Source organism: Aethalodelphis obliquidens, unplaced genomic scaffold (genome assembly GCF_003676395.1).
Source record: "Aethalodelphis obliquidens isolate GAN/ISIS:26980383/991018 unplaced genomic scaffold, ASM367639v1 scaffold1, whole genome shotgun sequence".
Taxonomy (NCBI): Eukaryota; Metazoa; Chordata; class Mammalia; order Artiodactyla; family Delphinidae; genus Aethalodelphis; species Aethalodelphis obliquidens.
This window is the reverse complement of record NW_020837945.1, coordinates 386439-402378: the sequence shown is the minus strand read 5'-3', so window position 1 is coordinate 402378 and position 15940 is coordinate 386439. Positions and strand designations below refer to the sequence as shown.

At 52.6% G+C, this 15940-nt stretch overlaps 2 protein-coding genes across 7 annotated transcripts in view; both read right to left on the bottom strand.

Moving 5' to 3' along the window:
• LSS (lanosterol synthase) overlaps positions 1 to 8053 on the bottom strand; it is a 42306-nt gene extending 34253 nt beyond the window's left edge. For 3 of the 5 annotated variants that reach the window (XM_027128498.1, XM_027128419.1, XM_027128579.1), the window contains exons 1-6: positions 7936 to 8053; positions 7302 to 7470; positions 6424 to 6562; positions 4267 to 4375; positions 3030 to 3151; positions 1545 to 1641 (exon numbers count right to left, since the gene is read on the bottom strand). In XM_027128498.1, the coding sequence (XP_026984299.1) occupies positions 1545 to 1641; positions 3030 to 3151; positions 4267 to 4375; positions 6424 to 6562; positions 7302 to 7470; positions 7936 to 7949 (650 nt within the window). In that variant the 5' untranslated portion in view covers positions 7950 to 8053. Of the gene's footprint in view, positions 1 to 1544; positions 1642 to 3029; positions 3152 to 4266; positions 4376 to 6423; positions 6563 to 7301; positions 7471 to 7823; positions 7847 to 7935 lie in introns of those variants that run through there. The other 2 variants (XM_027128338.1, XM_027128620.1) reach the window with 2 other exon arrangements.
• A 4272-nt stretch (positions 8054 to 12325) lies between these two features.
• The window catches only part of MCM3AP (minichromosome maintenance complex component 3 associated protein), a 46298-nt gene continuing 42683 nt past the window's right edge, over positions 12326 to 15940 (bottom strand). For both annotated transcript variants that reach the window (XM_027127873.1, XM_027127943.1), the window contains one exon: positions 12326 to 15253. In XM_027127873.1, the coding sequence (XP_026983674.1) occupies positions 15095 to 15253 (159 nt within the window). In that variant the 3' untranslated portion in view covers positions 12326 to 15094. The remainder of the gene's footprint in view (positions 15254 to 15940) is intronic.

The following is a 15940-nucleotide window of genomic DNA, read 5'->3' as shown; positions in this document are numbered from 1 at the left end:
GGGAGGCCATGTGGAGGCCATGGGGAGGTGAGCCCGCCTCCCCTGCTCCCAGGCGTAAGGGTTGGACGGGTGTCCTCAGCCCCACCACACCTGGTCTCACTCTCGAGGGCCCCTCCACTCACTTTAAAGGGCGTTTGCTACACTTTGGGTAACGTTTCCAGCTTTCCTGCAGCTGAAGCGGTTCAGGGTCTCTGGTCCTTCATCCTGCACACCTGCCCTTTACACTCTAACCTATGCCCTCCAAAACAACTTCCGCCAAGACTAGCAGTGCCCTAGTTACCGAGAGGCCCGGCAACCACGGCCTGGGCCCTGCGGCGCGGGGATGCAGCCAACGCAGTCCCCCACACCCGCCTCTGACACCACACCCCTCCCAGCGCCTGCTCAGTGCCTTCCTCTGCGGCTCCTTACACACCGGGTAGGTCCGAGGTCCAGCCAGCAGGCCCACCGGTGAGGAACGCTGGAATGGCCCCAGACCACTTCCCGCCCCTTCCAGAGTGGCCAGCCTTGGGCAGGTCTGCCCCGGTGGAGGCTGGGCTGTCGGCCCTTTCATCAGGCCCCTGCTGTCATCTCCTGATAGGCCCCTTCACCTCGCACCTCTCCTCTACCGAAGTCCCCTAGCGCAAGGGCCCCCCAACCTCCCTGACAGCTCCCTGCTCCAGGGACCTCACCTCCTGAAGGTGATATTGGGGTACTTATATGTATATGAATGTATTCGGGACAAATGTCCAGAGACTTCATTAGATATTCACAAAATGTTTAAAATCTCTGGCTTATAAGTATCACACAATATGGAATTAATGTTGATTTTGCTGAGTTTTTAAGCACTATTATAGTTCTGTTAGAAGAAAATTCTTATCTTTAAAAAACACACTGAGGGCTTCCCTGGTGGCGCAGTGGTTGAGAGTCCGCCTGCCGATGCAGGGGACACGGGTTCGTGCCCTGGTCCGGGAAGATCCCACATGCCACAGAGCGGCTGGGCCCGTGAGCCATGGCCTCTGAGCCTGCATGTCTGGAGCCTGTGCTCCACAACGGGAGAGGCCACAACAGTGAGAGGCCCGCGTACAAAAAAAAAAAAACACACACACTGAAGAGTTCGCAGGGGAAACAGAATGTCTGGGATCAACTTTAACATTCACCAACAAAAAAGACAAGGGGGACAGTCAGCACGGCACACCCAACACTGGGCTGGGGAGGCCTGCATGGGCTATCACCTCCTTTCCTTTATTTCTATAGATGCTCAAAATGTCCATAACAAGACAGTCACAGGCATCTATGCAACAAAGGCAGCACGTCACGCCCCACACCAGAGGTTCTGTAACCAGCGAGGCGGGACCCCACCCACCTGCCACATGGCCCAACGCCCCTGCACCTCCCTCCCTCCTATCGTCTGTAGGACTCAGCCAAGCAGGGGCTCTGCCAGGAGCCTAACGCCACCCAACTCCACTGAACGGACAGCCCCTCATCCGACTAACAGGCAGCAAGTGACCCAGGGTGGCACCACTCTACTCGCGAAGAGAGTGGTGACCGTAGATGGGGAAGCATACCACATTTCTGGGAACAGAGTGTTGAGGCCTTCCCAGCTGTACACGTTCAGGACAGCCAACCAGAACTTCCCCCAGGAGGGGATGAACACAGCACCACCTGTGGGGAGAGAACAGGCCCCATCACCTGCCTCTGACTGTGAACACGAGACCCTCAGGAATCGGGTCCCCTTCAAAAGGCGGGCCTGCTAAGGATCCTCTCCCTGTGGTAAGACGCAGGCTCCAGAACCACTCGGGACCACCCAACACCAAGGCTGCTGGGTGGGACCGACGTCTTCCCCAGAACAAGCCTATCTGGCCCCTGCCCCCAGGAAGTAGAAGCTGGGAAGGTGAGAGGCCCAGGCGCACACGGCAGCCCCTGTCCACACGGGCCTGGAGGTGATGAGGGAGTTGACTGTGCACGCTCGGCCTTCTCCCTCCTGAGTCCACCTGGCTGTCCTGCGCAGCACTGTACCCACGCAGCAGATGGATGTGGACTGTGGCTGTGGGGATGCTTGTGGCCCCGTGTTGGAGCCACCCCCAGCAGCACTGGTCCCAAGCACAGAAAAACCATCCTGGACACGATTCACAAGGAGGTCTCACCCCAAACCCAGGTGTGCAGAAGGCAAAGAACCCACAAAGCTACTAGGGAAGCATGGCCTGAAGACATTCCTTCCCAGACAAGGAACCAGAAATCAGCCTTGGGACCTCACACTAGTGAGCCCAGAAGCTGACGATGGATTCGTTACAAGAGCAACACACGTGTGAAGAATGCAGGCTCGTGAGAAAGTGCAGCAGGAGGCGTAACCCAACGTGGCAGGTCAGGAAGTGACATGCAAGGTGCCAGGCGAAGCGTGAGAAGGAACCCCCGAGGCAGCGGGGCTGGCTGGAAGGTGGGACATCCTAGTAAGACGAAGCGGCACATGCGGAGCCCTGAAGCAGGAAGGGGCTTCGAGGTGCTGATGGGAAGCCCCTGTGTGCGAGCACAGAGCAGGGGGGGCGAGCAGACTGAGGAATGTCCGTGAGGGGAGGGCAGGCGGGTGAGACGCTCCGGGCTCTGCAGAGGAGCAGTGAACGTTCTCGAGGCAGCAGGAGAAGAAGGGCATCCCCAGGCCGAGGGGAGGGAGTCACCCCAGGAGCCCTATAGGACACACAGGAGAGCGAGGGCGGAGGGTGCAGGCAGAGCCCCACCAGCTCCTACCACTCTCGTGCGGCCAGGCTGCCCCCGGGAAGGAGAACTCCCACAAGCAACGCACGAGCACGTTGTTCGTGAGTCCTTTTGCCCATTTGCGAAACAAACAGAATTATATGGCGACCTTTATTTGTGTTTTAAAAATTTACTGGCAAGGTTAGACAGCTTCCTCCTGTTCTGCTTTGACACCTTCCTGGCTCATGTGTTTTGCTGTATGTGAAGTGCAGGTGCACCTTTCTATTTCCCATTTTCGAGCACTCATTATGCTGAGGTAACGTGAACTATTTATTACGTAGCACGTGCTATGCAGGGTGTACCTTTCTTGTGAAGAATATTCCGGGCTCGCACCAGGTCAGGGTCGTCAGGCCCCACACCCAGAATTCTCAAAGACACATAGTTGAGCGCAGTCCCAAACACCGTGGACTTATCCTCAATATGCCTACAGAAGCAGGAGACAGGTGAGAAAATGACGTCTTCCATTACTCGTAAGAAATTAAGCAACGTTTCCGTTAAATTTCCCCAGCAAATCAAGAATGACGTAACAACACGAGAAGCATCCAGAAGAGCCACTCTCCAGGAGGAGCTCCTGCACCTCCATGACACCTGAGCAGTTCCAAAACTGCCCTCAAGACTTTCCTGGTGGTCCCACGGCTAAGACTCCATTCTCCCAATGCAGGGGGCGCAAGTTCGATCCCTAGTGGGGGAACTAAGATCCCGCATGCTGCAGAGCACAGCAAAACTTCCCTCCAGGACCTGCCCGGCCCTGTCCGTTTACCTCCCATGGCTGAATCAACATGACCCCAGGCAGTGGCCCATCAGCAGACCCTACATCACTACGGCCCACGGAGCAAGCTCCAGAGGCAGCATGCCAGGGCAGGCGAAGGCACTGGTGAGACCTCAAGTCTGTCCCAGGACCCAGACGGCAAAGAGCTGGGATCTGAAGCTCGAGATGCCCACGACCCCATCCAGGAGGCAAGCAGAGCTGAGCTGTCCTCCTAGGATTCTGTAAGGAAGGCTGGTGGTGTGGAGTTCGCCAGCCCAGGAGGGGCCAACGTCCTGGTTGCAGGACAAGAAGCACCAGGGCCCCACAGCCAGGTGGGCAGGCAGTTGACCACCTTGGGACAGGGCCCTGCTCCCAGAGCGAGCGACACCACAGAAAGGCAGGCTGAAACATGGGGAGAACTGCCCGGCCTGCCTCTCCCTGCTGCCATCCCAGGGTCAAGGACAATTTTCTTCTGCCTTAGTGATGACAGCAAATGGTCTTCACTGTGCTATATGGGTCTCAGGAGTCTCTCAATCAGTCATGAAACTCACTGCAACACGAGCTGCAAAACCGAGGCCCGGAAAGTGAACAGGCCCATTCTGAGAGCCCCAGGGAAACCCGGACCCAGCCTGCATGTAGCCTCCAGCCCATTTCCCTTCTGACAGGCTCTCCCTGCCCACCCGGGGCCAGAGCTACAGTCACCCCACCCTTGACAGGTGCATCTCCCACATAAGAACAGGGGTGCACGTGCATGCGTACACACGCAGCGACGCAGGGTTGGGCAGACTCACAGGCCCCAGCCGCCATCAGGAAGCTGCACCGACCGCAGGTACCGTGTAATCTCTTCTCTGTATCCAGCCGGCAGAGGAATGTGCGCCACGTAGCACGTGATCAGGAGGCCTGTGCGGCAGAAAACATACTCCTTAGCAGGCACTCAGCACTGCCAAGCCCAGGCCCCGTTCCTCCTGAGAACCCCAGGTAACAGGCAGCTGTCCGCTAGCGTCTCCTTCCTGTGGAAACAAGCCTGGGAAGGCTATTATTCCCGGCCCCATCAGGGACTTTAGAACTGGGGCCCCAGACGCAGCAGCAACAGCACACGTGACACATATCACATGGGGCGTGCAGAGCCCACCCAGCCACTCCCAAGGTCCCACACTACTGACGTGCCTACGGGAAAGAAACACTAAACAGGTCATCCCTGGATGGGGTAGTTTACTCGCTTACATTTACATTTTCCTGTTTTATTAATTTTAATAGCACACATCACTTTGCAAGATGGACAACAATAAATGTTACCCACAAAGAACCTTCTGTTCCCAGCCTAGCCCTCCTGAGCATGGTGTTCACAGGCTACCCCCCGCCCCTCCACCCTACCCCTGGCCTAGGCTCCATCAGCCACGTGCCCACGGCACCGAGCACACGGGGTCTCAGGCAGGCCCCAGCAACAACGTGTCATGGAATGGATGCCCAACCACGGCCAGAGGCATGAGAAGCCCCAGTAGACACACCCACACAGGCACACTCTGGAAAGGCAGATAGATATGGAGACAGCACAGAGGTTCACAGAAATAAGCCCATCTCCTTTCATAACAGGTATGATGCTGTCAAGACAGGGAAACACACAAGCAGGAAGCAGAGCAGGTCTTCCCCATTTTACAGGCGAAGAAACTGAGGCACAGCCCCTAAGTGGTGGGGCTGGGGCTGGAGCCCAGGAGGTCCAACCCCAGAGTCAGTGATCACCACAGTGATGCTCAATGCCACACGGGCCACACAGAGTCATGACCTCCATGAGCATTTGCCAAATTAAAGCAGAAAAAGACAGGTCAAACTTCAGCCAGCCATGGAAGAACCCTGAGACGGCACCCCCAAACAGGCCAGTGTCCACCTGAGAAAGATGGTCTGTCCAGAGTCCAGAGGGAGAGAGGAAAGCCCCAACCTACGGCCTGCAGAGGGCAGGTGGGGCAGCAGGCTGAGCCCAGAGCTACAGCAGCAGGCACAAACCAATGCAGTGTCCCCATGACCAATCACCCACTGAGCGCCTGGTGCCAGGCACATGGGACCAAACCCAATTCCCATCATCCCCACATCACAGATGAGTCAGCCAAGGCATGGTGAAGTCCCGTCACCTTGCCCAGGGTCAGAGCAAGCCCGTGCAGTCACTGCTTCCCCATGAAGATCCTTGGGAAAAGTCTCAACAGGCTCCAGGTCAGACCAAGGGAAGGAAGCCCAAAGACTTGCCCCCAAGGATCAGGCCCCTGGGTCCCTAGTCAGGAAGATACAAAGCTGTACAGTCCAGGAGGCAGCAGGGCTTGGAGTCAAAGCAGAGATGGGAGCTTGATGGACTCCCAGTGCTACTGCCACTAAAGGAAAAGGTCCTTCTGCATAAATGCAGGGAATTTTCCGGATTACAAAGCTGAGCATTTCTTCAGAGAAACATTCCCAGGATGCAAAACAGACTTGTCTAGCCAAACCAGTTCAGTACCCAAGGGCTCCAAGTGCAGTCCTCCTACAACTCACCAACCTGCACCTACAGGTCCCAGCTGAGCCCTCCTGGCCAGCACTTCAGCTGAGTTCACACACACAAGCTGCCTACACAGGACTTAAAAGATTCCTGCCCACCTCTGCACCTTGGTATAGGCTAGGCCCTCCACTGATGCCCCTGCTCTGCACTGGGACTCAAGAGCCTCCCCTGGCCCCCAAAGCACCCCCTGCTTCCTTTTTCAGAACGCTAGCTAGCTGGGCCTTCGCTCCCATCCCCTGGCAACGACAGCAGGACAACTCAGGCACAGGGCAACCTCCCCAGCTCTTTTCTATGTGAGCTCCCAGTTTTTCACCTGTTCACGCATTCACACCTCAGACGTTCACCAAAGGCCTGAACCAGATCAAGCCAAGACGCCAAGGATGCCCCAGGGTGGCCCCGCCCACAGGCCACAACAGCACCTTCCTACCTGGCAGGAGGAAGAGCGGGCCACCGTAATCACCCGCCCAGTGGCCATCCTCAGCCTGCAGTGCAGCGTAGAACGTCATCCCATTGAGAGCCCCCTCACGGGCTGTGTGGGCTTTCGGCAAGTCCTTAAAGTAACTCCTCTGCAAAGAAGAAAAAGGAGTGGAGGGCTAAGTGGTCTGCAGCTAGGCCAGAGGAGGCCTTGGCACTTAGAGACCAAGTCAAAGTGACAAACCTGAATTGCTTTGAAAGTTTCAGCTGTTTCAAGAAAAGGCCTAAAACTCTGATGATGGTATTGCCAATCTTAGCAAATGAATGGTTCCACATTCTCATGGTTCTGTGTTCCAGTCACACATTTGCAAATTTCTTCACAACTTCTCCAAGACATCTTGAATAAAGCAGATGCCCAAGTGTGTGGGGCGGGGCACTGATGCCCACCCAGACCTGGAACTCAGGCCTCCCTCGGGCAGGGGCCATGGGATGGCACAGTGACAGGGAGACCCCATTTCTATGTCATACTCTCTAACTAACTGAATTTCTCTTATGAAATTCACTAGATCAGAAACTTCTTTTTCTGAACAAAAACGAAGTTAGAGCAGTTTCTTACACACAGCTTAGTGATAAAGGGATTGAAGCAAAGGGGCCCATTCACTTCATGCTCTAGCTTAACCTCGATTAACTCCGGTAGGAAACAGCTTTGGCGACACGAGACACAGGTGCACAGTACACATCCCTTCTGTTTTACCAGAGAAAAAAATGCCCTTCACATCTAGCTGCTTAAGGCTCCCTACCGGCTCCTGGTGCCCACTGCCAAGAAGGGAGGCAGGTGGGTGTCTGGTGGCGTCCCAGACACTGCACGTGGCGAGCAGAATCAACACTTACGGTGTCCAAGCCCAGTAAGTGAGCTTCCAGGCCAGACTGCCCTCGGCCAGGGTCTTCTTCTCCTTGGAAGTATGTCCACGTCTGCCTCCCCCTCTCATTGCTGAGACGCCAGCGGCTGAGGTCGGTGGCGGGCTCTGTCTTATAGGGTCCCCCTCTTCGGCGCAGACACCTGGAAGCGATCGTGCTCAAGTGACCTGCTCGCCAGGTCAGAGGCCAGAGGCGCAACGAACTTCCCGTTTCACCCCAACGACCTGCGAGCAGACCACTGTTTCCCTCACCTTGCAAAATAAAAACCCTCTTGGCGCGCTTCTGCACCTAAACACCGCGCCATCATTTCCCCAGGAGAGGAGACACAGGCCACAGGGACCGCCGCCCACGTCCGGGTCCCCACCCCGACCCCCAGCCCCACCCGGCTCTCCTCGGCCCGGCCCCAGAAGGTCCCCGGGCGACACCGCCGGAGGAGAGCGTGCCCCTCACCGCCCCTCGCCGCCCCCAGGGCCGGTGCCGCAGGTCTCCACTGACCGCGGGCGGGGCCGGACGGCGCAGCAGCCTCGCTGGAAGCCCCCGACCCAGTGAGACCCCTCCGCTGCGCCCCCGACCGCGCCCTCCCTTCTCGAGGGGCGCGGGGACTCACGTGCCCTCCGTCATGACCGCCGCGCGCTCCCGGTTCCCCTCAGCCTGCGCCCCGCAACCGGACCAGCCACAACCTGGCGACCGGAGAACGCGATGGGAAGATGCCCGCGCAGCCAATCAGAGAGCGGTGAGGGTGGGTCCGGGGCGTGGCCGGCTAGCTCAGTGGTGGAGCGCGAAGGTCTGAGCGGTGGGGGCGGTCCCGGAGAACATTGAACGAAGCGGGATCGTGGGGGCGGGGCGCTGAGTGGGAGGGACTGGGTGGTAGGCGGGGCTTGGTGAGTGGGCGAGGCCGGGAGGGACGCGACTGCCAGTCACGCCTGCCGCCGGAGTCTGTCAGCCTCGGAGCGACTCGTGGGGCGAAGCGCCAGGACGAGGCCACCAGGGGGCGCCTGAGACTGAATGACACTTGGGGAGGGTCCCACCCGAGGCCGGAAGGCAGGAGGTCTGGGGAGCGGCTAGTGCCCTTGAGGAAGGGCCAGAGGCCGGAGGCTGTAGGTGAGTGAGTGAGGGGAGACATGGCCGCGAGGTCCCGCGGAGGGCGCGACGCGCGGGGGAAAGGCTTCCGGGAGGAGAAGGGGCGCTGGCGGGCACCTGAGAGGAACTGACAGGAGAGAGCTGATGGGAGGGCAACTGACAGGAGGGGAGATGACACCAGAGAGGAGCCGGCAGGAGAGGGGCTGACGGGAGAGGAGAGCCGGCAGGAGAGGAGAGCCGGCAGGAGAGGGGCTGACGGGAGAGGAGAGCCGGCAGGAGAGGAGAGCCGGCAGGAGAGGGCAGGAGAGGGGCTGACAGGGGAGGGCAGTGCATCTTCAGGCAGACCGAAGGCTCTGCCGTGGGGCTTTCGAGGTAGCGGTGCCAAGCACCTCCTGGCCCTGGGAGGGAGCCACGCTGGGAGAGCTTGTGCCACTCAGAGAGAGCCCTGAAGTTTTGCGGTCCCGGCGAAGTAAATGTGGAAGGCCTGGACTGTAAAGGAAGCGAGAGGAAGATGGAGAATGTGCTGAAAGGACTGGGGGTAGGTTGGGTGAGGATAAAGTGACCGCAGGGTGTGCAGCAGGAGCCGGGGGCTCCGCGGAGTTGGAGGAAACTGTGCGGACACTGAGGTCCCAAAGGCGGCTCTGCAGGAGCTCACGGACAGCCCCACCATTTCTTCGTCTTCCGCACAGAAACCCTGACATCAGGTCACAGCTTCCCCAGTTAGGTGAGTGTTTCTGGGCCCGTCCCTTGAGTCCTATCCCCGTGCCATGAACCCCAGCAAGCCAGGGGGCAAGGGGGGATTTGCAAATGAAAGCACACATACACCTTCCCCTAGTGGAATATCAGGCTGTTAGATGGTCAGTAAAGGACACTTGCCTCTCCCTATCCCGGTTCAGAAACCAATGAAGAAGACGCAGCAATAAGAGGTTTGGATATCACAATACCAGCCTTGCTACAGAGAAGAAACTAGTTTGGAAGACACGGCTTAGATGGACGATCAAGACGGCTAGCTACTTCCACCTCTAAATCAGACACATAGACCTCCCAGCCTCTGGCCCAGGGGGACAACTGCAGCTTCCACAGAGCTGTCCCACCAAGCACCATGCAGCCAGGTGCCAACAAGCAGATGGATGCCTGTCAGCCTACTGACCCCAGAAAGTGTACCCAGAGGAGGCTGAGCACGGTCAACCCTGTCTGTTCTCCTAAATTCACCAATTCACACTTCCCTGGGAGAGGGAAAAAGGCTGGAAGTTTTTCTCCAGGGACGTCCCTCCACTGTGGAAACACAAAGCATGGGAATAAGGGCTCCAGCCTACATGGACATCTCAAACTCTGACTCTGGTCAAGCTAAGGGAGGAAATAGGTTTCGCTTGGAGCAGAATTTGAGTTTTGATATTTTACTGGACTGGACTTTTTATGAGCAAAACAATAATCCTCTTTTTAAAATTTCTAACATAGGGGGGCTTCCCTGGTGGCGCAGTGGTTAAGAATCCACCTGCCAATGCAAGGGACACGGGTGCGAGCCCTGGCCCGGGAAGATCCCACATGCCGCGGAGCAACTAAGCCCGTGTGCCACGACTTCTGAGCTTGTGCTCTAGAGCCCGCGAGCCACAACTACTGAGCCCACGTGCCGCAACTACTGAAGCCTGTCGCCTAGAGCCCATGCTCGCAACAAGAGAAGCCACGACAATGAGAAGCCCAAGCACCGCAACGAAGAGTAGCCCCCGCTCAATACAACTAGAGAAAGCCCATGTGCAGCAACGAAGACCCAACACAGCCATAAATAAAGAAAGAAAGAAATTTGTAAAAAAAAATTTCTAAGATAGGAAAAACCTATAAAATCTATCTGAGAATCACAGATAAGAGTTTCTAGGGAGAGTCATGAGAAAAAATAATGCTTCTCTCCACTTGCACCCTACCAATTCCTGCTTGTCCAATAAACAGGACACGGAAGACTCTGAGGTTTTTGGCATGGACAACTGGGCATATGATAGTGTCATTTCTAAAGTAGAGAAGAAGGTTTGGGGAAAACTTTCAACTTAGATTAGGAACATGTTAAGACAGAGATGCCCATTAGACATTCAAGTGGATAGGCTGAGTAGACAGGCAGGTATTCGGGAGAGAAGACAGAACTAGAGAGAGAAACTTGGGAGTCGCCTGTTTTCAGGTGATGTTTGAAAACATAAGGTTGGATGAAATCAGCTAGGGCGTGAGTGTTCCAAAGAGAAGAATTTCCAGGATCAGTCCTAGGGCACCAACCATTTCCAACCTAGAGGAGGAGGAGTGGCCAGAGAGAGGAGAAAAACTAGAGGAATGTGGAGTCAGGGAAGCCAGGTGAAGACATGGTGATCTGTGCGGAGATTTTAAAGGGATTGTAAAATGAGGTCTGAGAATTGGTGACTAGGTGTGGCAAGACAATTTACTGGTGACTGACAAGAGCAATCTCAGGAGATGTGAGAAGAAAAGCCCAGCAGTAGTTAAAAAGGCGGGGGGGGGGGGGGGGGATTTCCAATTAAACATGTCAGACTGAGCACAGGTATTGACTTCCGTTTCCCACCTAAACCCTACTTACATAAAGTAATAAAAGAGACAAAAATGCATAGTAGTGAAAGAATGGGAGAGGAAGCACCAGTAAACGAGGGAGGTCAACAAAGTTGGAGAGGCCAGGAATGCAAGGAGGAGTACTCACTGCCTTAGCAAGCCAGAGGAAGCTGCAACCCACTGTCGGGGTGAAGCCACTGGGGAAAAAGACCATTCTTGCCCGTGAGCCCCAGGAAGGTGCGGAAGTTAGAACTGGTGTAAAGTTTGAACAAGAAGCAATCTGACAATAGACCCCTTCCCCTACCTGGACAGAAGCCTGCAGCAGTGGAGTCAGAGCAGGTGTGAACTCAGGCACAAGACATAGCTGAGGACCACTGAAAGCAGGGTGTTGAGTGAAAGTCTCCACTGTTGTGGCAGTTCCACTTCTCCCACTCAGCCGTATAGCTCCGGGCAATAGGAAGATTTCTCTGGAGCAAATGGCCCTCCCCCCAAAGACCTCCAAACATTGGCCCCTGGGACCCAGTGGAAAAACAGAGAAGCCTATCAGCTGGCAGGCTGTATCTGTTGGCACAGAGCTTCCAGCAAGCTCCTCAGAGCCCGATCATCAACATGAGCCAAACATTTGAGGAAAACCTCTACCACGAAAGGCAACGAAAAAGGAAATTTTTTTTTTTTTTTTTTTTTTTTGGCTGCGTTGGGTCTTCGTTGCTGCGCGCAGGCTTTCTCTAGTTGGGGTGAGTGGGGGCTACTCTTCATTGTGGTGCGGGGGCTTCTCATTGCGGTGGCTTCTCTTGTTGCAGAGCACGGGCTCTAGGCGCGTGGGCTTCAGTAATTGCGGCACGTGGACTCAGTAGTTGTGGCACATGGGCTTAGTTGCTCCGAGGCATGTGGGATCTTCCCAGACCAGGGACCGAACCCGTGTCCCCTGCATTGGCAGGCGGATTCTTAACCACTGCACCACCAGGGAAGTCCCGAAAAAGGAAATTTTGAGAAATGGAGATGATTGAAAGTCGTAGAAGAGGACTTTGATGAAAACATGTCCTCACAGAGATAGATGGTTCTTGTTTCATGAGTGCAACATCCTGACATACTCTTTCCCTCCCTGACTTATTTTTTTCTGTGCGTATCACCAGTTAGCACACCAAATGTTTTGCGTCATTATCTTGTTTATTGTCTGTCTCCCCCACTAAAATATAAGCTCTGTGAGGGCTGAAATTTGTTTCATTTGTTGCTATATCCCCAGCACCTGGAATAATGCCTGGCATATGGTAAACATTCCAAAAGTATATACTGAATAAATGAATGAATTAATAGGAGTCGTCTCTAATAAGAAACATTAAGAAAAAGACTCTCAGAAATTAAAAATATGGCAGCAGTTTAAAATTTTTTAAACTTTTTTAATTGAAGTATAGTTGATGTGCAATTTTATATGTTACAGGTGTACAATATAGTGATTCACAATATGGTAGCAGTTTTAAAATCACTAGAACAGGGAGATAGAGAAATTTTAGAATAGTAGAATAAAAAGATAAAGATATACAAAAATTGAAAAGAAAATTGGAGCATCGATACAGGTGGTCAAACATCTGAGTATTAGGAGTTCCAAAGGGAAACCGTGGAGGAGAAAATTGTATTAAATAATTTCCAAAAATTCCCAGAATTGGGGAAAGTTTTCTGGATTGAAAAAGCATGGGAGAATATTTTCTAAAGATGCCTGCAAAATCTCCCATCTCACATGCTCTTTTACAATGTGGTCTTACCACTCATCCCCACTGAGAAATAGGACCTATGTCCCGTCCCTTTAATCTATAACCAGATGCTTGTAACCAATACAATGAAGTGGAAGTGATCCTGCACAGATTCCAAAGCTGGGCTTGCATTTCGCTCACTGGGGCACTTGCACTTGGAGCCCTGAGATGCCATGTGAGAAGTCCTATCTGAGGCCACCTTGCTGTGAGGAAGCCAAGCCACGTGATGAGGTCACATATAGCTACTCAGGTCGAAAGCCCCAGCTGAGCCCCTAGCCAACAGTGCAACATCACCTGCCCGCTATGTAAGTGAGCTGTCTCAGACATCCAGCCACAGTCAAGACTTCAGATAACCACAGTCCCAATACCTGCATTCAATACCTGACTGCAACTGCATGAGAGATCCCAAGAGAAAGCTGCCCAGCCTGTCCTTCCCAAATTTAAGCTATGGTTGGGGTAGTTTGTTACATAGCAAAAACTACTGGAAAAAAGCACTACAACATGCCAAGCACAATAAATTCGGCAGGGAATAGGGGAGGCAAACCAATATGTCAAGCATGTTGTTGAGAAATTTGAGACCACCAGGGATAGAGATGATCTTAAAAGAAACTCCCAGTAACAAAAAACAAACAAAAACGCAGAGGAATAATTTCCAATGTAAAATTCTACTTCCATTCAAATGATGAATCTAACATAAGGGTAGAAATAAAGATCTTTTAGATATGCAAGCTCGGAAGGCTCTAAAAGATGAGCTCCATCAAAATGAGAAAGCAGACCACGGAAGAGGAAGGTATACGACTCAGAATCCAGGGGACGTCCAAGGTGGCACAGACGGGGGATTTCCCAGCAGTTCATTTCCAGAAGAAAATGGAGCTAGCATACTACCTGAGGCACCTGAGTGTTGGGAGGAGCTTCACACTTAGCGAGGAGAGGTTTGGGTGAAGTAGTGCTAGGAACACAGAAAACCAAGCAAATGAAAAAGCAAGACAGTTGACTCCAGGTACAACGGAAAGTTGTCCCTAAAGGAAATGTAATCATAAACCAATACAGGGCTCGACAGCAAACGGTATTAATATAGTCATACTGAACTCTGAATGCAGATTTCAGCTAACATCTTAAATCGTTTTGGGAGACTAGTGGGAGAGGAAATGTAGTATGCATGTGTGGGTGATACACGTTGCAGAGAGGATATAGTATGAGAGCTAACTCATTTTCTATTGTAGGAAATCAACAGATGTCTAAAATCGAGATTAAGAAATAGCATTACTTAAGTCTTTACTGATAAACATGAAGTTAATCACTGAAGAAATCCCTAAGAGTTGATGAGTGTTTGTTCTGGCGGATGCAGGGTTTGGCTGGTAGATGTGGTGGTGGTAGGATGAGCAAGTTCTGTTCCTAGTGCTTCTTTTTTCTCAATGAAATAAGAAGCAGGTCATCATCTAGGAATGTTGTAGATTTGAAGAGAATAAGAAGATATGAAATAGTTCCCTCAGAGACTCTAGGGGATGTGGGATATAGTAGGGAGATGCTGAGTGCCAATTTAAGACTGACGGTCATACTCAGCATCAAGTCTGTTAATACCTCTTTCTGTATATGGCTCAAATGTATCCCTTCTCTCCACACCAACTGCTAGCAGACTCAGGATTATACCCTTCTTCTTTCACCTGGACAGCTGCAGCATCCTCCTTTCGAGATCCATTGCTTGTCTTACTGTTGTTCCCCATATGCAGTTTTTGAAACAAAATGTGACCAAATCACTTCTTGCCTAATATCTCCAATAGCTGATTCCCATAGCACTCACAGTAAAGCAGCAAGGGTCTCGGCGGTCTGGCTTGGCAGTACTACCAAACTGGCACCTCCAGGTTTTCATCACATCCTCCTGGGTATACCACTGCACTCCTCTCCAAGAATTCTGCTCTGTCCTCTGCCCAATCCCCTTGTCTCCCCCTGCTTCCAATGCAGGCACATGCCCCATGCCTCAGAGAGCTATGTACATATACAGTTGGCTCAGTACATCTGTTGGCTCTCTGAGGTGTGAGCTGGGCAGGCCGGGTGGGCAGGGTCCCTGCACCTTATTCATCCCTGCACTGATTTGGCACATCAGGGACTGCAACTGTTGCTAAGACAATGAATGACCACCGTTACACACTGAAATGTAAGAGCATGTGTTGGTGGACAACAGTCAGAAGAGATCATGAAAACAGGTAAGAGTATCAAAGACATTACACAGGAGAAAACAACCTTTCATTCTGAAAACTGAGGAAGACCTCATTGGATATTCCAGTGGTTTATTTTTGCATGATTAATAATCACATTCCAACATGCATCAAGCATCTGAGAATAACATTATTTTGAGTTAAAAGAACATCTTCTAGACCCTCTCTCAGGTCCAGCAGCTCAAATGTCCACCATGTCCAGTAGTGCAGAGAGATGGAGCTCAGAGGCAACGTCCTCTTCCCTTGAACTCCGGATCAGCCTTTCTAGGCGCTTCAGCCGTTCGGTCACAGACGTGCCTGTTGCCTCTGACATCTGCAGTTGCTCCCCTGTCCTGTCATTCTATTTGAACAAAAAAAGAAACCAAAAATAGCTTTGGGATACCCACGAGCCAAAATATATTTTCTTTGAAGGCACTGGATCTGACTCGCGTTAGAAACCTCTTCTGGGGCCTGCTAGGCTCAACAAACCCCTCTCTTGGCATCTATCACACATCCTTCCAGCCCCTTCCAGCATATACACGTACAGCTGCCATCATCTGCCATGGAATGTTTCCTCTTCTGATTCTTTATTTATATTTTAAATTTTCCTTTTCTGGCCGTGCCGCATGGCATGTGGGATCTTAGTTCCCCTACCAGGGATTAAACCCAAACCCCCTGCACTGGAAGCGCACAGTCTTAACCACTGGACTACTGGGGAAGTCCCTCCACTTCTGATTCTACCATGAACAACTTCTAGTCGTTTTTATAAGAAATCGTTGTCAAGAGCTACGAACTATGCCATCATATGTATTGTAATTGCTGAACCAGACTCTCATCTTTGGATGTTTAGTTTCCACTTTCATGTACTATAATTAATGCTACAGTGAACAAAAATACATTCACTTTTGTCATCAGTAATTTCTTTAAGGCAGAATTGTTAAGTCAAAGCGTACAAATATTTTTAAGGTATCTGCCAAACTAATAATTGGAAATAGTATGTCATCTTAATTTGTTTTTCTCCGCAATTGAAGGGCTTCCTAAAAGCCAA